We start from the raw sequence: 25251 nt of genomic DNA, 5'->3' as shown, positions 1-25251 counted from the left end.
TAAAAATGAAAAGACATCCTCTATGATTCATATCAATATTAAATACGCAGGCGCAGTGAAACGGTTTTGTGTCTGGGGCACGGCGGGGCTGGGCCGCTTGGAAACAAGTGTCAACTCCAGGTCATGCTAAGGAGACGATGATGACCACTATAAACCGGAAATACATGGTCCGCATTAAGAAAATAAAGTCATGTTTATGTTGTTTGAATAAAAAGTACCAAATAATGATGTTGTATTTTCGTTTATTGTATTAAAATAAAATAAAAAGTCAACCATTATCTCGAGATAAAGGCCAAATGGCTCAATCCTATGTTCATAAGGAGACTTTTATGCTTTTATTGTCAAAGTTTACCGGAAGTGGGTATGTTTTCGCACTTTCACGTGGTCCATTAACCAGAAGAGGTAGTCATTCAACGAGTAGAAGAACCGGTGAGGAAATAAGTCTAATCTGTCCGCGGATGTAAAGGGTCTGGCCTCGCTTAGACCTGGACAGGATTTCTTCGGAGGTTGTAATCTTGGCTCGGTTGATGATAAGTTTGTTTTGTTTTTTTCTTCCCTAAAGGAGCGGGCAGAGGCGGCGCTCACAGTGATAACTACCGCTGTTGCTGCTGCTGCTGCTGCCGCCACATACGTGAGTGTCACTGCCAGAGGATGTCTGCGCCACGTTTTTAGATTTTCATCAGGTAATATCATCAATAATACTGTTTTACTAAATATAGTTTAGCTTTGTTTTTAAGTGTCTGTTTTTATTCCAAAATTATTATAATACAGATATGATAATAGATAACGGTCTCTTCTCAGACTACTGTGTAACATGTGATGATCATCCTCAAATATGGACTGATCAGACAGCTCATTAGCAAATGTCTTCTGTGCTAAGGATGATTCAACCGGACATTCAGAAGAAGAAGGGACTTTTTCATGTTATGTCTTCTTTCTTTATTTTATATGTTGGCTTTAGATCTCCCCAAAATGTCTGGTGTAGCCTATACCTTTATAAATGTGTCTATGTTGCACATGCCCAGCTTAAAGTTTAGACTAACCCAAATGTCATAGTCCCTGGAATAAAATTGATTTACCATTTACACAGAATTCTCTTTAAAATAACCAATGACAACCTCAGTGATATATACTTTGTATTTGAACCTGCTTTAAAGCTCCGATAAGATCAAAGGGGCGTGAACTGTTTGTTAAAGATTACCCCAAAACACAGGTGCAACTATTAACCTAATCATAACTATACTGCATTCCTATAATTGCTTGAATGCTTTTTTGCTTTTGTTAGGCTGTTGGGTTATCATGTGCTTCTCTTCAATATCTTCACTTAATCATTATTCTGTGTCCCACCATGGGTGACTTGACTGTTGACAATTGTTAACATCCAAATGTAATGCGGTGCTACTATAAGTCCAAATCTATTGCTTTAATTCGCTTGGCAACAGTCGCCAAAGTAGGACCTGACTCCAGTGCAACTCAATTTTGTAGTCCTAGTCTGTCTCTCTTGTAAATATATGAGGCCTACCGGAAAGAGGAGGAATGTGCATCAATATCCATGTCTTGTGCACTCAGAGTTATGAGATATAATGAAAAATACTTCTCTGATGTAAAAGCGGAGACATGGGATAAAGAGTTTATCAAAAATGATTACATCTAAGTGGAACATGCCAGTACGACATTCTTATCGAACAAAATGGGCTGACCCAAGGACTCATAATAGTGGAATCTGTGTTGTTTGTCTGACCCTGTAGGTATGTTTCAATCTGACCTTGTGAAATCTTAGAAAAATATAATCTGACAAAATTCCAGTGCGATTGAACTTCCTGTTTGTAGTATAGGCCCCCTGCGGTGGTGAGATCGTGCTTGGATTTTGTTGAACATATTGACTAATGCATTGTTTTCCTTTATGTTGCGGAAATGCGTCAAACAGACTTATTGTAAACTGATCTGTCACAACAACAATGTGTGTATGAGACAAATGAATAAGCAAACAGCTGAGTGGAGTGTCTTCACATTCCTGACAAAAATCGCTTGGTCATGCAGAAGGCAAGGAAGGAAAGGACTCAGATAATTGTATGTGTTTTTACCACAGCCTTTGACACTGACTGTTTATTTTAACTTCTCCCAAAGATAAACTCTATGTGTAATTGTATATGCAAAAACAATCATGGCTGAAAGCACTACTTATTTTATACGATGAGTCAACTATAGGCTGCTGTTAACCTTTTAGGCTTGATAGAATTGCTACCCCCTCCTCCACTCAATAATCTTAGATTGAAATGTCATGATTATTAATATTATCATGACTTGATATAAGATATGAGGCTTCACCGTCTGAGCAGAGGGTGTGACATGAGCAGTCAGTGTTGTGTAAGTGATTTATTTAATTGCTATGTGTGTGGCATATATTGGTCATTGTCAGTGTCATAACAAAAAGCATAATTAAATGGTTATTGAATAAGTTCATCTAGTGACCTGCTATTGAAACTATTATCCATGTTTGAATCAAATGGAGTATTACCATTCTGTTCTGTTTGGAATTACTATTACAAGTCTAAAAGAACTTGTGTAATACCCAGAGGTCATGATGTATACATAAATGTTTGCGTGGTGACTGTGTGTTTGTTTCTGGCAGAGAGGACAATGAACAGGCATTAGGAGCCCTTAAATTCTCATGTACCCGAGCAGACAGGTGCTGTCTTAGCAGAGTGTGATGGGCATAGAGTGAGATAAAGATGGGCTTCCACTGACTGAGTGCAGCTGTTAGTGCAGACTGGATGTGTGCCTGCAGTGTGTTTTTAACACAGTCATGCTGAGAAGCTGGCCATGTCAGATCTTTATACTGTTCATGTGGCCACTGCATTACACTGTGCAGACGTCTCCTACACGGACACTGAACTTCTAAATTACAGAGCTATTTTAGGCTAAACACTAAGAGGCAACAGAGACACAGCTATCAACATTCACCATAACCAAATCCCATAGAGATTCTCCTGCACAGCAGCTGCAGTGGTACAGTTACACTTGACTCTGTCAGCGTGGGCTAGTACTGAGCGCCAGAGGGGTGAGTCCACAAACCTGTGCAGTAGTATTTATTATACCTGATCTTATCCACAGAAAATGCTCAGTGCAATCAGGAATGTATATCTTCTTGCACAGTTACATTTACTTTTGAATATATTATTTGTATGCTTGGCTTTGGCATATTTGTATTAGAATCAGAAGCAATATTTTATAAAAGTTTAGCTGTGAAAAAGTACCATTTGTTTATGCCAATCAAAGGCTGTTTGCTGTTAAGTCACACCTTTGTGCAACTGAGTCAATGCTTAATGCTATTACAGGCCTATTGTTGTGACGGATGAAAGCCCAGACTTTGAAGTGGACTTCAGGTTCAGCTGCTTTTGGCTTTGGCTGTTTCTTTTTCCACATAAGACATGCATGTGACTCTGTAGTGAGCCCATGGCTCTGGGGACAAACAATTCTATCTCCCCCAGCTCATACACATACCCAGCCCCAGGATTTCTTTAGCCCAAGGCTTGTATAAGCTCTTATGGAATGCAGCTCTTAATTATTTGGCAAAGTGGTAAGCAACTTGTTTAGATCACACGACTGTTCTTTGGTCCTTAACACAATTAATCTGATGCCTTATGAGATGTTAAGTTGATTAATTTAGTAAGTTCAAGTTATTTTTCTTCTGACCCTTTGAAAACCAATAATCTCAACTATATTAATCGACATAATTGTATTTGAGCCATATGCCATTTGTTTCCCATTAATTTAACTGTCTGCACTCAGTTTCAGACTATAATAAATACAAACTCCATTTGTGGTATAATAATATATAATTTTAGAGGCTCTTTTACAGATGATGATTATTTACCTAATGCTGGACTATAGCTGTCTGGGGAACAGTGGCCACCTTATTCTCTCTGTATCTGGACTGGGAAAGGCCAATGTTGAGTGTATTCGGTGGTGCCTTTTTCTATCATGTTGACTGTGGAACAAAAGCCCTTTTCTTTACCAGACATCCATCTTCTGTATGTGCAACAAATTCACAATCACAGAATCTCAACTTCAGTCTACGACCCCTTATGTTACCACTGACCTGTATTGACCTGAGCAATACAGTGGATATTCTCTTAGTTTTAGCACTACTTTTACCAGCACATTTAAGGGCTTATTGACATTTCCTATAGGTAACTCATTGCTCATCCAGACTGATACTGACAATGCTAAATCAGTGGATCTTTTAACTCTGTATGGGGCAGGCAGCAGGCCCGTGTGGCCGGAGCAACAGCTGGATTTGAGTCACTGTTGAATGGAGCTGAGGTCACATGGCTCCCTGTCAGCAGACGGGAGGAGGAAACACAAGCTAGCCCATTATCAGTGGCTGCACGGTGGCCACTCACTGCACTGAAGCGCACTGCTCGGACACATCCAAGCTAACTCTTCTGTCTCTATCTGTTTTCTCCTGTGTTTGTTTTGCCCTGCACTCTGACCAGACCCGGTAACACAGCACTGTTCAAAATTGCACTACAATGTCTGCTGTGGCTTCTCTGCAGTAAGCACACCAAGGTATGTTCCTGACTCTGTTCCTATTTTGTTGATATTCATGTTTTTTGTATGTTGTTTTGTTTTTTTTTTGCAAAGAAAATATATATAGTTTTAGTTACTGGACATTTTGTATTTTCACTAATAATTCAGTTTCTTGATCATATTATTTGCTTATCTTATAATGTAGGTTCAAACTACACTATGCAAAATGTGTTCTTATCATGGTCAAAGAAATATCAGTTACAAAATGGGTAATCTGAAATATGTCTTTCTGAAAAGTATTTACCAATCTGTTAAAATTAAAAATGGAGCAAGCTTTTAAATCTACTTAATTCAGGAGTGGTTTTCTATCTTGATGCCTGTGGTCTAATTGTTGTTTTTTTTACATTCATAGCTGCAATGTCATTTGCCAGTAATAAAACTGCAGATGCAATTCCTAAAATGCTGTCATATCCTATTATTATATCTGATTACTCTCAAATCTGTTATTTATCGATGCCATCTGTGGACCTCTGTTGAATCTTTATTTTCTTTCACTAGTATAGCACAGTCTCTATATTCCTTACAAAAACAAAAAAAAAACTACTCACTTGTTAATATAGTTACAGTATTAGGGTTTCAAATCATAAACATATCTAAACGTATGATTAATTTTCACTGTTAACGTATGATTCATTTTCACTGTAGATAGAGTTATTAAGCATCAGTTAGAATGTCACTTGCATTAGACATGGTGGTTTCATCCCATATATGACCTTTATGATCTGACCATCAGAGTTTATGTTGATTTAAAGACAATTTAAGTCTCTAAGAATCCTACCTGTTCTATTTATGTATGGATCTTTAAATGCATGTGTGGCATGCTCCTGTCTGCAGCAATTTACTCAGTCACCTTCTTCCTGTTTCCAGGCACACTTCCTCTCAGAAAGACCCTTTTCCAAAACTTTGTGTGTTATTGCATCGTGACCACAGACTTTTAAAAATATCTTGGAAAATTGACTGACATAGACATTGGCCCAAATTATTTCAATGTCTGTCTGGACAATTGTAGTATATATTATTCGGGCTTATGTAGCATCACATATCATATAATTACATGCGGTAATTATGTATCTATCCACCTATTTATTTCTGAATGTAGATCTGAAAATGTGAATATGGTCAGTTATGCTCATAAAAATACATAGTATTTCTTCCCCTGTGATAGTTGTTGTTATTATAATAGTCTTATTACAGACATGCCTGAGGTGGGCAAGCTGTTCTCATGGATTTGACTCAGGATCCCAGGGTTCTGTAACTCTATCCCTCTATGGACTCTTCCAAAGAGCAGGGATCTAGGTTTACTGAGAAAGTTGTGTTCCACACACCTAGCGTGACATTCTCTCAAGAGCCCATCTTGAAAAAACTTAAATTCAATACTGTGAACATCAGACTCAAAAAAGCATTTAGTACATTATTTCATTGTGCATTGTCCCCACACCAACAGGTGCAGGTCTTTATTATTTATTTCACAGCAATGTCCTCTTTCTCTCTATGTAATATGTCATTATAGGCCAGAAATCTTTATCTTTCTCTGGCATCACAGACTTGATAACAACAGGCTCAAATTCTGAATGTCAATACATCAATACAGCAGTTATATAATCCTCATATTATTTTTATATTTGTAAAAATTGAATGATACCTCATAATGACATCCTTTGATTACTTGATAGACAGGCATATGGAAGAGTACATTGGCTCTGGCACACGCCACTGTTTTATCAGAGTATGCTGTACACAGTAGCTGTTTGCTATCTAGACTCTTATCCGACACTAATGGCCAATGACCTTGGATGGTGGTAAGAGACGATATGGGCCAATAATCATAAATATTGTTTTCAGTGTACAATGTACCATAAGACTAGTTAAGGTGGATTTTTATAGATGTTTTTTTATTAGACCAATATAAACAGTAAAGCAATATTTGCTTTTATACTATGTTTCTTGTGTGTATTGGGAATTGTTCTTTTCTCTATGCTAAAACACCATCATGTGCCTGTGTGTGTCTTGCAGGTTATGCTGCCCAAAAGCTGCCTCAGTCCCAGTGAGAAAGAGAAGGGCTAACAGCACACTCTGAAGCAGCTCTCCAGTCTACATAATAGTACGGAGCCATGAGCAACACTCCCAACCAGATCACTGACGCCGTGACATCAGTTATTCATAGTGTAAGTCCACAGAATACAGCATACAGTAAGCACTGGTCAGGCTTTAATGAGCACATGATAAAACACATGAGACACACGCTGGACTGAATGGTGCAAAAAACAACCACTGTATCATTAGACTGGCACTGTACATGTTTTTTGGATATTTTAAGCTGACATTGCTCAGTCTGCTCTCCAAGTGTTTTCCGTGTTACAGATTTCTGCTGCATCAGCTTCCTCACAGCACTGGACGTTGTATGGTGTGTTCACAAATCTAGGAGCCACTATTTAAAGAAACAACTGCTTTATAAAATCTTCCTTTACTGAAGATATGGAGGTCTTCTGCCGTGTTGAGTTGTTTTAGTATTATTACAGGGCATGAATATTAACAGACACATTTTCTTTTTACATTTGCTTAAGATAAATGTTGGGGAACAACATATTACTGGAGTCAAGGACATCTTCAAGTCATTTTATTACTTTCCCCTCATTGGGTCACTCACATGATGCTTTTTGGGGACCTTACATTGACCATTCATTTCTAGGAAACTAACCCTTAACCTTAACCCTACTTCCTACATGCGTGACCTTAACCTCCTGAGGGAGGCAGGTCCCCAAAATGTAATTAATACCTGCTCAGTTGGTAGCCAAATAGTACTGCATTTGAAGTCAGAATACAGCTTTGTAACACATTCTTTATAACACTTTTTGCCTTAACTAAATATAATATACCTGCATATTGAGTGTTTTTCCTTGCCCTTCTTTTGCTGTACTAGAATGTAGTGGGCCCTGACAAAATTCTTTCTTGGTGTGGGGTTTACAGAAACTAGAAGGCAATTGGTCACCATCCAAGCATAGCAGCATTACTCAACCCAAGACTTCCTTTACATGTTGACTCTAAAATTATTAAAATGCTGACTTAGAAAATATCACAAGTTTAATGTAGCAATAGTTTGACTACAGGCCTGACAGGTAATGACCGATGGCTTTTAAAAGTATTTTGTTTGCTTTATGTTTGAGTTATTGGTTCTTAGAATTGGTGTAGGAAAGTTAGAATCAAGTAAATGTTTGCAATAATGAACTACACAGATTGGCATAAGTAGTATTTTAATATTAGCGCTTTAGGACAAAGTTTAGTTTTCCAGGTTTTGTGCCAACTGGTTTTAAGCTTGTGTGTGCATTTTTGCCACTTCTTCCTATGCTGCCCTTTCACTGTCATGTGACTCTGCAGGGAAGTCCTGAGTCAGTTCTGAGGGTTCCATTCACCACCCAAAGATCATGTTTGAAATCCAACCCCAGCAGTGAAGATGTAGAATGTGGAGTATGTGGGAGGTAGAAGTCTGTATAGGACACTTGACCACTGTGTCATGGAAAAACAACAATTTGATTAACTATAGAAAGCTCAAATCGTATATTTACCTTAGAAAGACTGCTTCTAAGTAAAGTAAGTTGTTAGTACTTTATTAGGGACAGTGCAGTATGTTTAATTGATGTTTAATACTGATTAACTTTAGTAAGGTGATCATTAGAATTTCTGATGCAACAGTATGTCATTTAAATGTAATCTGTACTTCATGTTAAGAAGGCTGTGACTGAAACAAAAGAAAATTTTAAAAACAAAAATGTTTTTAAAGTGGCACATCACCTGCAGGATTCCATGGAAATATAAAGTTAAAACCATTATTCTGAACATTCTCCATAGAGATAGTTAAATATTATGCCATATTGTGCAATATAATAGCCAAAAGAACAACATTTCCATAAAGATAAGCATGAATAACTGAATTGGAAAAAAATGCTTTTATTTTCGTGCATTGTGGCTAAAAAGTTGCATACTGGGGTTTTAATCAAGCTTGTCACATACCAGCATCCTAACAAACACTAGGTAAAGGATTTCACTTTTCTTAACTGACAATAATTACCACGACACTAAAACTTGAAATTACTTTTTTACATCCTCTTTAATCTTTATTCTTTATGCATTTGGCTCAACGCAGTATATTTCATGATGTTCATGTGAGTTTTCCCTTATGACAGTAGAAGCGGCTGTTAGCACGGTGAGCATAGTGATGATAAAGATGTTTGCATTTTGACAAATCCTTAGCCGTTATTGGTCGTTTCCTAGGCCCCGACTTGGCCAGGTTAATTATTATCTCTTCATAGTCTGTATGCTGTGTGCTTTGTGCGTGTCCAGTTTGGTTAACCACATACAATCCAGTTGTTCTTTACTAATCCACAGCGCTCTTCCTGTGCTGAAAACCTCTCCTGGTCATGTGACAAAAATGGGAAGTAGAGAGACCTTAAATCTTAAGTGTTTTTGAATAATGCCAAAACATCCATGAATCGTATTTGATGGAATTTCTTTATTCATTTAAGGTGAGTGAATAATTTGGACAAACTGGCTCCAAGCGTTATCCATTTTTGGCAGTTCATTCTTAGAAGTGTGATAGTCTCTGTCCATATAGACTATAGTTAAACATAAGGTACCTCAGTGCAAACTTTGGGTTAATGTTTAGATGTGTCGCAGATCCACTTTTACTTTGTCAACAGGTGACTGGCTTTCTCAAACATTAGAAATCTGAAGTAATTCTGAGGTATTCGCTAATGTCTTTATGCATTACTAATAATAGGTGAGGGCGGATGACTCAAAAGAGGTGGTTTGACTTTTGTGAAACTCAAACATTGCAAAAACAAAGGGATGAATGTAAATCTAAGTCTATTTGTAACAATCATGTAACAATTATCACACCGAATTACTATTTGTGGTTATCATTAAATGACAGAATGTGCCTAGACAACACATCTAAATTTTAGTAAAATGTTAGCTTGTAATTTTGTAAGTCGTATCACCTCACTCTTACAGTGGCAGTTCCAGGCTGCTGACAGAGTGTAATAACAGTCAGTGTGAAAATGTGTAGGCCCCAGATGGAAGCATCAGTTATACCTCCTCCTCCTTTTTAACCACACTGTTTCCTGTGATGTGCATATGGCAGCAATCGGGAAATTTCAATGTGCCATTATACTGATATCTATCTATCTGTTCTATAGATGCAGTACTTCTTACCTCATACAAATCAATGAAGGCCCAAAGATAAGAATGGATTTAACAGCACAGTAAAATGCAAAGTACTGCTATCTCTCTCTTCCCTCCATGTGCTGACTATGTGGGATTTGAAGTTGGTCCACAGATAATCTGCTTTACTGCCTCTACATACAGAAGCTGTCCACCACAAGAGCTATAACTTGCTGGCCTTAATTGTCATAACCATACATTTAAATCAATTTGGATCTCTTGAGTGAGTAAACATGATGATGACCCTTGACTGACTCCTGTAAATACACTTTATTTTCACTGAGAGTAATGATTTTATAGAGTGCTTATCAATGCTGTATGTAGTACATAGTCGGTGACATTGTAATAGCCAAGGCATTTTTATTTATGCAGCGCATTTCATACACATGGTAACTTAATTTGCTAGGAGGATTACAGTAGTTCATTACATTGTTGATTTGATGTCTGCACACTACTACTACTCTTGTCCTTGGAGAGATGGGGTAAGAGGATATTAATTAAAGAGCTAACAAAAGAAGGGACTGCAATCAGAGTTTAATATACACAGTATTAAAATAGTGGTGTTCCCCTGCCAAGGGGCTTCATCATTTGACAACAAGACTTCAAATAATGTTATAACTTTTGCTAAACCTTTGTCAAGCCAGTGTTCACTTTGTGTTTGTCCCAGCCCTTACTAAATGTAAAAACGAGAAAGGAGAGAAGTATATAAAAAGATAATATGCAAATCAGTTTTTGGAGATGGACCCAGAAGGAAAACGTCATATATAATAAAGACAATGCAGATAGTGAACTTATAAACTAACATTTTTTTCTAGACATGACCTATTTGTAAGGTACTTCACATTGTATATCATGCTCAATCCAGTATAAGCAAATATCCTTTGTCTGAAATACCCCTGTCATCTCAGATATTAAGCAAGTCAGAAAGTCAAATATAAAAAAGTGTGTGTGATTACAAGTCTTATGTCAACATTGGTCTAAAATGTCCTTTAAAGATGTTTATTTCATTTGTCCTTCAAAGCACCGAGATTAAAAGCACTTGGGTCAATATTTAGGCTTCATGTGGCAATCCTAAAATCTTAAGATGAATGTCATGTTTAATTTGTTTTGTTCAAACACATCTCGTCCTTTCAGACTACATTTGTCCTCAAAGCAAGTGTGAGCGCCTTGTTTAATCTCCCTGGGCACAATGGGCAGACTGGTGAAGGTGGCAGCTTGGCTGATAGCGCCATGATTAGGGCCTCACGCGCCATAGATAAGCACAAGCACAGGGGTATGTTCTGCAGGCAGGTCTAGAGGTCTAGAGGTGTGCTGTGGCAGAGCTGCTGCTGATTCAGTGCCATGAGTGAGGTAAGTCCTTAAACCTCACGCTTTAATCAGGGCTATTGACTGAATGAAGTTTCCTGCACCGCTGAGGCTTTTCTTTGCCAGGTCACTTTTGTTTTGCTCAGTGCTACTTCGTTTGTTTTTCCACATGGTTGGAGTTATGGAAAATTGTCTCACCTCTTTGAGAATCCCTCACACATATCTCCCACCTCCGGGGATACACTGTGAAATCGTGATCTGAATGAGAGCGTTGAAAAAAGTCAACACTGAGGCTGGATAATAGCACCTGCAGAATTGGCTTTATATTTTTCTACAGTTTTTTTTAAATTGAATTGCTCTTTGTTGTGTTGAGCTTGGACAACATAAACCTGTAAGCATTATCTGTTTTCCATGCACATTTGTCCACTTCTCTATGAGGCTCCTCTGTATAGGCTTTGTACACACAGGTTAATATTAGATGTGTGCAGTGGAGCTTGTATGGTTTCCTCAGAGCTCTGTGCTGCTAGTGTACAGTTAATCGTGGGGTGTTGGACTGTCACCTGTGTGTGGCATGTATGAACTGGGCTGGGTTCAGTCATAGGGTGAGGTTGAGGCCTTCATATGTGCATTACATATGGAAGCATGTTTTACACAATTTGTCATTGAGGTATTAGTCATTTGGAAGTGGTAAAGTGCATCTCCAAAACAAAAAATCCTGGCTTGCAGTGATCCATTGCAGGTATCCATTGAAAGTGATTGGATGAGAGAACAGAACAAGAAATTGTGCTAATATGTAATTGTTTCTTGGGTAGGTAGTTAGTTACTTTGTTATCTCAGCAAGGAAATTTGTTTTCACCATATGCCATATAGGACCACATATTAGGTGTTTAACATATAATTTTATGAAACTTTCAAGGCAAGTCACATAAATGTTAATATGCATTCAGTGTGTAATTTAATGGATTTATAGTATGTGTTTTTCTTCCTCCTGTGGAGTAAAATACATTATTAAAGAGTCACTGGTTTTATATTGTGTAAAAGCTATATTTTGTGAAGCATGGTTTTAAAATGGGACTGTTACTTGGCCGTAGCATGCACACATGTACTACAAAGTACATCTAGTAGTAGTAGTAGTAACAGAGGTGTGAAGTCTTCTCTGTGGGCCTCCCTGCAGGCTGCTTCTATCACAACATGCCTCTGACTGAGCCTGCTCCATGGGCTTTGTGTCCTGTTGCACCAAAACATATCTGTAACATCACATGATCACTTACACCTCTGCATGAATGAGGAGTACTCATCAGAGCACATGGTTATTGTTTCCACTTCAGCCATATTAGTCATGTCATCCTAAACCAGTAGTAGGACTCCCTCTAGTGGTGTTTCCAGGTAGTTTAAACAGTGTCATTTCTCCCTCATTTATGCTCATTGTGTTCTTATATAAAATATGATTAATGTTTTGCAGCCAGAGGGTTCGAGTGCCTCATCGCCACACGGGACACCTCGTGGAGAGGAGGAGGATGATGGGGACTTAAACAAAGCTCTTGGGGTCCAGCGCTTCCAGCAGATCCTCTCCCCGGCTGCAGCTGTTCCAGATGAGCAGCATCACATCTACCACGAGGAGGACATTGAATGTATGTATACGCACACGTAAAGTGGTGTAACTGTGGTATTTGCTTAGGCCTTCAGAACCTTTAAGATGTCCGACCTGTTCACAGACCACCGTCACTCCTCACACCACATTCACCGACCTCTGTCCAAACTGCCCTCCGAAGCACGCAGGCGGAAGAGTGGGAAGAAGAAAAAGAAGGACAAGGATCACAAGAGCAGCCATGTTCCTTGCAGCGGCCTCACTGAGGAGGGAGAGGATGAGGAGGAGGAAGAGGAGACTGAGGAGACCACCTCTGCCCCTCCAGAGGCAGAGAAAGTTAAAGATGTGGAGGTATTACATCACTTTACATCTTCCTAACACATGTTAATGAAACATAAACAAAGCCAATATATAGGCTACTCAGAAGATTAAATCATTGTATTTACATGTTCAATCGTCATACTATCCATGTGACCATCTGATTCTCTAAGAGCTCCTGTAGCATTACCATATTTCCCTCTGTTAATATTTGAGTGCTGTCTGAATAATTCATCTGAGGGTTTCATGTTTTGTTGTTATGATATTGTAACAAAATTAGACCAGGTATAATGTCAGAATATTTCTATTGCAATTTCTGCAGATATGAATCTGACTGTTTGTGCATTATTAGTTCTTTGTTTCAGATGAAGACCAAGCAGCCAAAAATATTAAAGGGATCCTGTCATCTCGTCAGCTGAACATTGTACCACAGGCTGCTGTGACTGATGATGGCACATATACATCCTCAACAGAGTAAGTGAAAATATGTGTAATGTTTATAGCCGTTGTTTGTCTTGTCTGCCTCGCTGTGTTTCATTGGACAGTGAGGCACTCACTGTACGTTTCCATGTCTGAGGCATTCAGGGTCCTGCTGGGCATTATCTGATGGACAGAAGTAATCTTCTCCTCAGAGACCCATAAAGCACCTGTCTCTATAGACTTCAACACACACCTCCAGTGTCCCAGGCCCCACCTCCGTCATTTACGCTTTAATCTGTGCTGCGTGTGTCCACACTGGGAGATTTTGAATTTTTCTCTGTATGTTAGATTTTTTCTGATCTAGAACAAATTAGATTTAAAAGATTGGACCTTTGGCATAACTTGAAGTAAGTGTATTGTGGAAGTTTGTACTTACGAACCAATATCTTTATGTTTGAAACTTTAAACCATTATGGGTTGTACTAACATGTAGTCTTTTTCTTCACTGTGTCAGTAAGCCCGGCTCCCCTGAGCTCTCCAGTCCATCCCCTCAGTCGGGCCCAGAGCACATTCCTCTGACCCGACTGTCCAGTCGCGGCTACGACCTGCAGGAGCGCCGACGCACAGGAAACATGACGGGGGCTGAGCAGGCCAAGTACCAGCGCATCCCCACGGACGAGAGCGAGGCTCAGACTCTGGCCTCGGCTGACCTGGACGGCATTAAAAGTGAGTACTAGTCTTTGTTTACTATTCATACAGCAACTTCAGGGCTAAAAGTATTGATTTTGCACCTTAACACATGTAGTAAAGCATGTCCCAGTAGCTGTGGGATTCCCGCAGTTCTTTGTGTTTCCAACACAGTGCATATGTGTTTGTTGAGTTGATTTACACCAGGGAGCCTAGCTCCCAGCAGTGAGCAGCAGCTTATCAGGCTGTGTGGCAGGCAAGCCTATGTATTAAATTAGCCACTCCTACTGTCAGCTGAGGCCCTGGATCTAGCAAATACTCCCAATAGTATTAGTTTAATCACTTGTCATCCTTGTCAAGAAAGCATTTTAATAATAGTCAGAACAATACCTCAAAATAGATTATAGTTCTCTCTGTTGGGGTTTGTTAGATCATTTTCCCTTTCTCTGCTGTTCCCCACAGTTTCTACTGCATACTGACATGTGTAATGTTAGAATCAAAAGGTCACACATTGGCCATGAGGGGTCCTTGTAATCTGATTACTGAACAGTTGTATCTTTTATACTCTTCAAAAACTGACAAGACTGATTTCGGGCCCAGATACCACTATACAGGCTGCAAATTATCATCATTAACTATCTTTATAGGTGAGTCACCTTGGTGGCAATCTCTAAACAATTAACAGTTAAATAAATAAATGTGTACATACATTTTTTCCCTTTCCCTCTTTCTTTATTTTGATAACCAGTTATTTACAATTCTTAATATCAAGAAAAACTGGGAAAAGGGCGTCTGGGCAATAACAATAATAATTTAATAATATGACTTTATCATATAATTTCAGGTCACAGATTTGAAGATGTTCCTGGTGTGCGCAGACACTTGGTCAGAAAGAGCACCAAGGGCCAGGTGGTGCATATGGGCAAAGACCACAAAGAGCCCAGCACACGGCCCCGAAAGCAGGATCGCACCCCCCATGAGGTGAGATGCATCAGAGGTGGAATTGCCCTGCTTTATTTGTCACTGATATTTGTCCTCTTTTGTACTAGTACATTTGCCACATGAACTCTGACAACAATAAAATGTGTGGGGATTATCAGTGACTAGTTTGACAGTAGTTTTGCTGAAATGTCCCATGGAATTGTTTCATGTTCTGTCTACTCTCTTTGTTAACCAGCCTATGACGAAAGGTACAATTAAAAATGAATGGGCTCTTTCCTTTCACACAGAAAAAGACAGGAGTGCAGAGTAACCAGACTCTGGGCAGTGGGGCAGCCATGTTTTATTCACACAAACTTTCTAAGAACCCACAGGTCCATGTGCCGTGTGCCCTGTTCTAGTATGAGGTGCAATGAGAATTCCCTCTCCGTGCTAGCCTTCCATGAGTGTTTGAGCGTGTTCTCACACAATTTTGATTCTCCAGCCTTTACGACTAATTGTGTACCGCTCTGCATCGCGGACAGAAGGCATTCTGCTGAACATGGATGCAGCTCAGGCACAACGGTACAAGAAGGTGAGGCTGCAAGCAGCCCCAGTGTGACCAGAGTTGGCCTGTTTTCACTGGCATGAAGCCTGGATGGCACCAAGAGCCAGCATGAAATACAATGGTATCATAGAGAAATGAGGTTTAACAGCATCCAGATTGTTTTCACAGGTGTCTCACTTTTCTCACACAAACTCAGAACTCACAACTTTATACAGTATTAATGGTTGTTTTGTGTGGTTTAAAGTGATCTAACAAAAACTGTCACATTAACATGTTTAATGCATGCATCTGCATTTTGTGTTCTATCATTCAATGTCCTGTCTGTTTTTGTAGGTGTTTGTGGAGCTGAATGAACTGACCATGGATAAGAATCAAGAAATGCAATGGAAGGAGACAGCTCGATGGATCAAATTTGAGGAGGATGTGGAAGAGGAGACAGACCGCTGGGGCAAACCTCATGTTGCTTCACTGTCTTTCCGAAGTTTGTTGGAGCTCAGAAAAACCATTTCACATGGTAAGCATTTTTTTTTTAAACTAATACATTATTGAGCATACACAATCAAAAACAGAGATTTTGTGGGTGTATAGGTGCTGTACTGCTGGACTTGGATCAGAAGACACTCCCTGGCATTGCCCACCAGGTTGTGGAGAAGATGATCATCTCAGACCAGATCAAAGCTGAAGATCGTGCCAATGTCCTCAGAGCACTGCTCCTTAAACACAGGTCAGGCTCTGAATCAACACCGCCTGAATTAATTCTGATACTGAAAAAAGAAGTGTATATTATGCCTGTAACATGATTATCATTATCCTACTCTTAAATAAAAAAAAAGTTGGCATTCACCTTTCACATCTATATCTGTTCTTTTCCAAGCAGTATACACAACAATGAGCCTGTTGCAAACTAGAAGTTATGTCTTTGATATACTGTCAATGGGATTTACTCCCTTTCTCCCCTTCCTCTCATAGTCACCCGAGCGATGAGAAGGAGCATAGTAGCCCTTTCCCCAGGAACATCTCAGCTGCCAGCCTGGGCAGCCTGATCCCCCACCACCACAGCACCAACCACATCCACCAGACCGAGCCTTCGGTCACAGAGCCCCTCATGGGCACTGGAAACTCTGCAGGTCATGACCCACACATCGACATGGAGAAGAATGAGGTGCAGGTAATGATGGAGAGGAGTTCAGTACAACATTAACAATGGAGCTTAGCAGTGTCTGTGTGTCGATTTAGACGCTAAACTATTTTTTTAAATATATTTAATTTAATTTAAGACCTAAGAAAAATAAATAATATAAACACATTAAAATCTAGTGTAGTGTTTATTTAAATTTTATTGATTGTATTACTGTACTTATTCCATTCATTCTTAGCTCATGCCATGCTTCTAAACTCTGCAATTTGTAATTATTCTGAAAGGTTAATGGTAAAAATAGTGAAAAATACTTTTGGAAAGAGTTCATTTTTAGTGTTGATTAATAGCATTGTTTTTATCTTTTTTATATATATTTTAAATTTGATTTTATTTAACTTAACTGCAGAAGGAGCCCATCCTGATTTCTGGAATGCATCGCTCCAAGTCAAAGCATGAGCTGAAACTGCTTGAGAAGATCCCTGAAAATGCAGAGGCCACAGTGGTCCTTGTAGGTGGGTAGTCCATTGAGTCACTCATTGAGTTTCTCTTATGAGCTCTCTCTGGACTATGTGCTATATGTCTCCAGGTTCGGTGGACTTCTTGGAGCAGCCCACCATGGCGTTCGTGCGGCTACAGGAGGCCGTTTTACTGGAGTCTGTGCTGGAGGTCCCTGTCCCTGTGCGGTTCCTCTTTGTTCTACTGGGACCCCCCACCACCAGCATGGACTACCACCAGATTGGACGCTCCATCTCCACACTCATGTCCGACAAGGTTTGAATCTTTCCTTTCGAAGCACACATGTATTATATTTTTATCTTAACTATATAAGCATTTCTTTAGACACACAGGTTTTTTTAGGGCTTGTTCATCCTAATTTTACTTTTTAACTAATTGAGTGGAGAATTGAGTCTCATGATCTCCATAGGAAAGTAAATATTTTTTTCTGGGGGTCTGAAAGTTATTGACAAGTATGCAATACTGTTGATAATAAATAAGAAATAAACTAAGTCTACTACTTCTGATGACATAATGCTACTACATAATGAATGTCTCCTCCTGTGCAGCAATTCCACGAGGCTGCGTACCTGGCTGATGACAGACAGGACCTGCTCAATGCCATCAACAGTTTCCTGGACTGCAGTATCGTCCTACCTCCCTCAGAGATGGGTGGGGATGAACTGCTGCGCTCTGTGGCCCGATTCCAACAGGAGATGCTGCGCAAAAGGGAAGAGCAGGAGACCAAACTACTGAAGGAGCCCAAGAGCTTTGAAGACAAAGGTAAAGACAGAATATAGGCCCCTCGCTACAGGCTGACTCCAGCATACAGTTGAAATCAGAAGTTTACGTACACTATATAAAAAGAGACATATGCTTTTTTTCTCACCGTCTGACATGAAATCAGACTAAACTTTGTGAGAAATGTAAATTTTGATGTGGTGTATGTAAACTTCCGGTTTCGACTGTATTTATAGTTTAATGTTGATTAACCAGTTTCCCTGAAAGAAATATGTTTATAAATAAACATTCACTTCTGTTTCCCTAGATATGATGTTCCATTAATCTAAAATTTTACTGACCATAATTGTTGACTTATTCACACTTACATAAATATTATATGTAATAATGCTAAAATAGTTTACAGTTTTTGTTTTGATTTTCAACCCATCCAATCAGATAGCTTAATGAGCTCCTTGCTTTCAGTTGCTGGAGGTTACAGCAAAGCTCAGATATGGCAGTTTCTAGTTTACATTGCAAATTATTATTTTTTATCAGTAAGAGCTTGATATTGCACATATCACCGTTATTCTCTATCCTGTCTTCCAGAGGCTCTCCTAACTCCCTTTCAGCAACCCGATGACCCTCTCAAAAGGACGCGGCGGCCCTTTGGAGGACTTGTTCGTGATGTGAAGAACCGTTACCCAAAGTACCTGAGTGACTTCAAGGATGCCCTGAGCAGTCAATGCATGGCTGCTGTTATCTTCATCTATTTTGCTGCGCTCTCTCCAGCCATAACATTCGGAGGACTACTCGGTATCTGCTTGTGCTGTTGTAATGTTGTTTTAATATTTTTCCTGTTTCTAACCATGTTGTGTATTATTCTGTGACAGAAGAGAAAACTGAGGGTCTCATTGGTGTTTCTGAGCTTATTGTGTCTACATCAGTGCAGGGGATTATCTTCTCTTTACTTGGAGCGCAGCCTTTGTTGGTTGTCGGCTTCTCTGGACCAATCCTAGTTTTTGAAGAAGCCTTTTATACAGTAGGTCATCACTTACATCTCAAATTGTCATCACTGGACTGAGTATTAAAATATGCTTTGGTCTTTTATTAAGTTCTGCAACGGAAACAATATAGAGTACCTGACTGGTCGTGTGTGGATCGGCTTCTGGCTCATTGTCATAGTAACAGTGACAGTGGCATTTGAGGGCAGTTTTCTTGTTCGCTTTGTTTCACGCTTCACTCAAGAGATATTCTCCTTCCTCATCTCTCTCATCTTCATCTGCGAGACTTTCTTCAAGCTGGTTAAGGTAATCTGGGACTTATCAAGACATTGCTTATAAATGTTTTTTTCAAGTGAAATACACTGCCTGGCCAAAAAAAGTTGCCACCTGGATTTAACTAAGCAAATAGGTACGAGCCTCCTATTGGATAATTACTCTAGGCTCAGCAACAGTATCTGCTCAAAGAATGAGGTCAGCTGACTACCTGAATATACTGAATGACCAGGTTATTCCATCAGTGGATTTTGCCTTTCCTGATGGCACGGGCATATTCCAAGATGAAAATGACTCATCGGGCTCAAATTGTGAAAAAGTGGTTCTGGAAGCATGAGACATCATTTTCACACATGGATTGTCCACCACGGAGTCCAGACCTTAACCCCATTGAGAATCTTTGGGATGTGATGGAGAAGGCTTTGCTCAGCGGTCAAACTCTACCATCATCAGTGCAAGAAAAATTAACGCAACACTGGATGGAAAGAAATCTTGCGACACTGCAGAAGCTTATCAAAACAATGCCGTAGCGAATGCGTGCCGTAATCAAAGGCGGTCCAACAAAATATTAGAGTGTGTGACCTTTTTTTGTGCCAACTTTTTTTTTTTGGCCAGGCATTGCATGTTCTTATAGTTTCTGTCAATGTTTTATTTATTTTTTTACTAAAACTAAATACAAAACTAATAAAAAATAATCATCATGATGACTAAAACTATGACTAAATTACATACATTTTATCAAGTAAAACTATGTAGGTCAGTACATCAACTAAATGTACTGATATAAACTGGGGTCAGACTGAGGTGGTGTGCAACAAAACCACATGAGATCTGTAGATAAAATGTAATACTAACTCTTAATAATTACTTTTGGCTGAGTTTGGTTAGCTTGTTTTATAGCTATACAGTTGAGGGAAACATAGCTTTACAATGTGTATATGTGCATTGCATTTATTAAATTTTTCCATTGGCAGATATTCAAAGAGAACCCTCTAAAACGCTGCTCCCTGGACAATATCACAGAGGGAAATGTGTCTGTGGTAAACCTCACCTCCATACAAACCAACAACACAGAGCCAGTGATCGTCAAAGTCTCAGGGGAGCCAAACACAGCCCTGCTGTCCCTGGTACTAATGGCCGGAACTTTCTTTATTGCTTTCTACCTGCGGAAGTTCAAGAATAGCGCCTTTTTCCCTGGACGGGTACGACTCCAATGATTTCAATACAGTTTTGTTGATTCTGCTAATTTCCCTGCTGTCCTATAATGTTATTAAACTTAAAATTAATAACATTAATTTTAAGCTTATTTATATAATGTGTTTACACACACTATAAAAAGACACATGCCTTTTTTCTCACTGTCCGACATGAAATCAAACTAAACCTTTCCTATTTTAGGTCAATTAGAATTACCAAAATAATTTCTATTTGATAAATGCCTTTTCAGGTCTACCCATAAATTTTCAGTTAGACTGAGATCAGGGTTTTGTGATGGCCACTCCAAAACATTGACTTTGTTATCCTTAAGCCACTTTGTAACCAGTTTGGCAGTATGCTTCAGGTCATTGTGCATTTGGAAGACCCATTTGCCCCCAAGCTTTAACTTTCTGGCTAATGTCTTGGCATGTTGCTTCAGTATTTCTACATACTGTTCTTGCCTCATGATGTCATCTATTTTGTGGAGTGCAAACCACCATATGATGCTGCCACCCCAGTATTTTACACTTACCATCTTCAGCCAGCATCTTCACAAGGTGTTTTGCTTTTACGTATAATTGTTTGAACAGATGAACTTGGCACCTTCAGGCATCTGGAAATTGCACCCAAGGATGAACCAGACTTGTGCAAGTCCACAATTCTCTTCCTGATATCTTGGCTAATTTCTTTTGACTTGATGATGTTACACACAGAAGCAGTGTGTTTCTAAATCAGAATAAATATACCAATAAACCTAAACCTTAAATCAGAAGCTTCCAACGACATGACATCATCATCTGGCTTTCCCAAATTGTTTAAATGCATATTAATCTTGTATATAAACTTCTGACTTTGAAGAAAGTAATGAAAAATTGTCCAAAAAAAATCCTTCCCTCATTATATTGGCATTTAGCAAATGAAATAAGAAATAATTTTGGTAATAATTTTGGTAAACCTAATTGGCCTAAAACAGAAAAAGTTTAGTCTGATTTCATGTCAGTGAGAGAAAAAGTCTGTATGTAAACCTCTGGTTGCAACTGTATATATGTTTTAGCTTCGCAGAGTTATTGGAGATTTTGGTGTTCCAATAGCCATTCTCATCATGGTATTGGTGGATTACTTCATAGAAGATACATACACTCAAGTAAGTAAAGCATGATTAGTTAATTACTATTGAATTCTATTATTATTGTACTGTTAGTTTAATGCTGTGCTCTCTATGTTGTGTGTCCAGAAATTAAGTGTGCCCAGTGGCTTCTCAGTGACCAGTCAATCTAAGCGTGGCTGGTTCATTAACCCTTTAGGCTCTGACGGCCTCTTTCCGGTCTGGATGATGTTTGCCTCTTGTCTGCCTGCTCTGCTTGTTTTCATCCTCATCTTCATGGAGACTCAGATCACCACGTAAGGCTGCTCCCCTAATACTCATACACATCTTAACGTAAGTGTGCACCTGACTTATATTCCTGATGATGTATCCAGCCTTATCGTGAGTAAGAAGGAGCGCATGCTGGTGAAGGGCTCTGGCTTCCACTTGGACCTGCTGCTGATTGTAGTGCTCGGAGGGACGGCAGCTCTGTTCGGTCTGCCCTGGATGCCTGCGGCAACAGTACGATCTGTTACACATGTGAACGCCCTGACAGTGATGAGTAAAGCTGTGGCCCCCGGAGACAAGCCCCGCATTCAGGAGGTCAAAGAGCAGAGGGTCACTGGCCTCCTTGTCGCCATCCTGGTTGGTCAGTCCTATTCTATAGCCTATGCATGTTTTTAACCACTTTTCAACTTTTTTGTGGGATACTTCATAGACTAATATTTGGTGCTCCTTTGCAGTCTTTGTCTGTGTATGTATGTATGTATGTATATATATATATGTATATATATATGTATATATATGTGTGTATATATATATGTATATATATATGTATATATATATGTATATATATATGTATATATGTATGTATATATGTATATGTATATATATATGTATATGTATATGTATATATTATATATATATTATATATATGTATATATATATAATGTTCTGTATTTGCTTGTAAAATTGTACTTTATGAACATTCAAGTCAACAAAATCCATTTTTATTTGTTTGTTTTCTTGTTTGTTTGTTTTTTTTCTTTTTTGCAAAGTATGTAGGTGCAATGCTTAGATTTTCTTTTTAAGATACGCTATATAATTAGGAACTCATTCATTAAGTATGATATTAAAATATGACTGTATCCCATTCTGTCCCCAGGTCTGTCCATAGTCATAGGTCAGCTGCTCCGTCAGATCCCCCTGGCTGTGCTGTTTGGGATTTTCCTCTATATGGGGGTCATGTCACTTAACGGGATCCAGTTAAGTGAGAGAATGATGCTTCTTCTGATGCCACCAAAGTATCACCCAGACCACACCTATGTCCGCAAGGTGAGATGCCATCTTGAATTCTATTTGCATAGGCCATCCAGGCAATTCCATTGTATTTATGTTGTCAGCAGCATAAAGCTTACATCAAACATTTAATGACCTTTGAATAATCATTGACCCCTCCTCCTCCCCAGGTGCGTACTCTGCGCATGCACCTGTTCACCTGTATCCAGCTGGTGTGCCTAGCCGTTCTGTGGGCGGTCATGTCCACACAAGCCTCCCTGGCCTTTCCCTTTGTCCTCATCCTCACTGTTCCTGTCAAAATATTTGTCCTGGGACGCATCTTCACTGCTCGAGAGATTGCATGTGTAAGTCAGGACTTTATTCATACAGCTTTACTTTTTTTTTTTTTTCAAATGTATTACTCTGTATTACTCTGCAGTTGTGAACTAGTAGCTTTTAAGCACAAGTAGTACACAAGTAACTTTTAAGCATTAGTACTTACCCTGACCTGTAACTAGGATTAACAATGCATGCATGGAGACAATCCAGACCCTCCACCAGAAAAGGTGCATAGTGCAAGTTGTGAGAGTTGTCACCTGTAGTAATCATTCAGTACAATTTTAGATAATGAATACCATATTCACCAGTTAGCAATCTTTCTAATATCTGTCATTTTCCAGCTGGATGCAGACGATGCGGAACCAAAGTTTGAAGAGAAAGACGAGTACTCGGAGATGCACATGCCAGTGTAAGCCTCGTGACGCCCTCTATTGGACTTTAATTGTCACAACACAGTGCCCATCATCACCATCCCTGACACCTGTTGAATGTAGAAGGTCATCTGCTGGATTCTCCAAATAAGTCTGTTTTTATAGCTGTCCGTTATGTCTGACTGAGCTGTACTGTCACTAGTTTTTGGTAAAATATAGTCAATCAAACAAACATTTTTATTCATAACATTTCAGGCAAAATAGTTCCAAGGTCCAGTGACTGAAAATGAATAGCTACTGTATTAATGTAGAACATTTTGTGTGTAGTCCTGAAATGTTGCTCTGATTCATATTGAATATACCGAGGATATATGGGATGCATTCCTTAGATATTCATATGCTGGGGTATTATTGTGGAAGTACTTTTATGTTTAGTCACTAAGCGCCTTATATCAGTTTGTTTTGAGGTGAACTAAGTGCCTCATTCAACTTGAACCACCTCTTGAAGCTCTAGCACTTTGAACCACACCAAATCTGAACTATGACTTTGTGTTACAGATTGATTTTATCACTGTAGAGTCCTCAGATCCATGAGATTAATTAATTTTGCTTTTTGTTGTCTTTGTTTGACTACCTTTGAATTTTAACCTGCTTTGCTTTTAATCAGGCCTTGCTTAAGCTTTTATATGAATGTGTGTACTTGTAGTGAAACAGGATCACCAGCAGAGGGAGATCTTCTGTTTTAAAGTTGTACTGAACAATAATAGCTGGAGTATTTGGAGTTGTTACACTAATGCCATCATTATACTTACAGATACAGACACATACAACGCATAGAGCACTAGTATTACAGAATAGTTACGTGCCACTCTGTGGTTTATATTATGATGACATTATTTTTGTGCCAAAAGTATGTCAATACCTCTGAGGTTAGAACAAGCTGCACATTGTAGCAGTTAAACATTCCATGATATTATTACCATAGAATATTCTATTATTTTCAGCTACTACAGTTTGACCAAATGCCCACTGAAGCTCTTGAGACAATCTCACTGTTTGATTGAGAGGAAAGATTTTAAATATCTTGTTTTTATCTTCTTTCATGTCACCTGAAATGAAGTGACATGGTGTCAGCCTTTGACTGTGTCAAAATGGACTCCGGGTCTGATCTTGATTTTATTAGTTTATTGCATGTCTCACACTTAGCTGTGTGGTGCCTCAGATGTGCACAGCATCTCAAGTGCCTGTGGACCATGCAGTGACCGCTCTCTGCTGTTAGAAGGACAACTCACGTTACAGTAGTAGTTGTAGTAGTTTGCACTTTGTGACCCTCTTTTACCAGTCATCTCTGGGTTTTATTTATCTGTCATATTATGAGGCATTACTGCTGTTTTAAAGGATACACATGTGGCACATCATGGCCATTGACTGAATTAAGAAGTATTTATATGAAGTAGACTGTAACAAGTGTGCTTATTGTGCCTGTGAATGAAATGAAGGTTGTATTAAAAATAATGAACTGATAATCCTATTTCACTTTAAATACAATAAAATATCTGCTAAATATTACTCTTGTTCCTTTGTACATTATTGCATCAAACCTTTCTGACCAATGACATAACTTCATAGATGTACCAGGTGTTCCAAAAGTGTTCTGTCTAGGGAAAAAAGGGTGTGGATTGTTTCCAAAAAACCCAGAGAGGAGAGCGTAGGGCGCAGCTTTGCCACTGTCTCGCAC

General features: G+C 39.0%; 1 protein-coding gene across 3 annotated transcripts; it reads left to right on the top strand.

Annotated features, from left to right (window-relative positions):
• Positions 1-428: 428 nt before the first annotated feature.
• slc4a2b (solute carrier family 4 member 2b) lies at positions 429-25081 on the top strand. 3 transcript variants are annotated; one of them, XM_033985852.2, is made up of 24 exons: positions 429-683; positions 4500-4572; positions 6607-6758; positions 12578-12746; positions 12831-13054; positions 13374-13495; positions 13956-14167; positions 14973-15109; positions 15948-16128; positions 16203-16338; positions 16584-16782; positions 17159-17264; positions 17339-17523; positions 17817-18030; positions 18577-18783; positions 18861-19009; positions 19083-19277; positions 20219-20446; positions 21496-21585; positions 21676-21842; positions 21921-22174; positions 22691-22860; positions 22995-23168; positions 23484-25081. In XM_033985852.2, the coding sequence occupies exons 3-24, from the start codon at positions 6705-6707 to the stop codon at positions 23553-23555; spliced, it is 3645 nt and encodes a 1214-aa protein (XP_033841743.1). In that variant the 5' UTR covers positions 429-683; positions 4500-4572; positions 6607-6704; the 3' UTR covers positions 23556-25081. The 3 variants fall into 3 exon arrangements, with proteins under 3 accessions (XP_033841743.1, XP_033841744.1, XP_033841745.1); XM_033985853.2 differs by lacking the exons at positions 429-683; positions 4500-4572; positions 6607-6758 and adding an exon at positions 9075-9113 and having other exon boundaries at positions 23484-25069; XM_033985854.2 differs by lacking the exons at positions 429-683; positions 4500-4572; positions 6607-6758 and adding an exon at positions 10938-11160 and having other exon boundaries at positions 23484-25068.
• The last annotated feature ends 170 nt before the right edge of the window (positions 25082-25251 follow it).

This window comes from Periophthalmus magnuspinnatus, chromosome 20 (assembly GCF_009829125.3).
Source record: "Periophthalmus magnuspinnatus isolate fPerMag1 chromosome 20, fPerMag1.2.pri, whole genome shotgun sequence".
NCBI lineage: Eukaryota > Metazoa > Chordata > Actinopteri > Gobiiformes > Gobiidae > Periophthalmus > Periophthalmus magnuspinnatus.
This window is presented reverse-complemented; position numbering and strand designations above follow the sequence as displayed.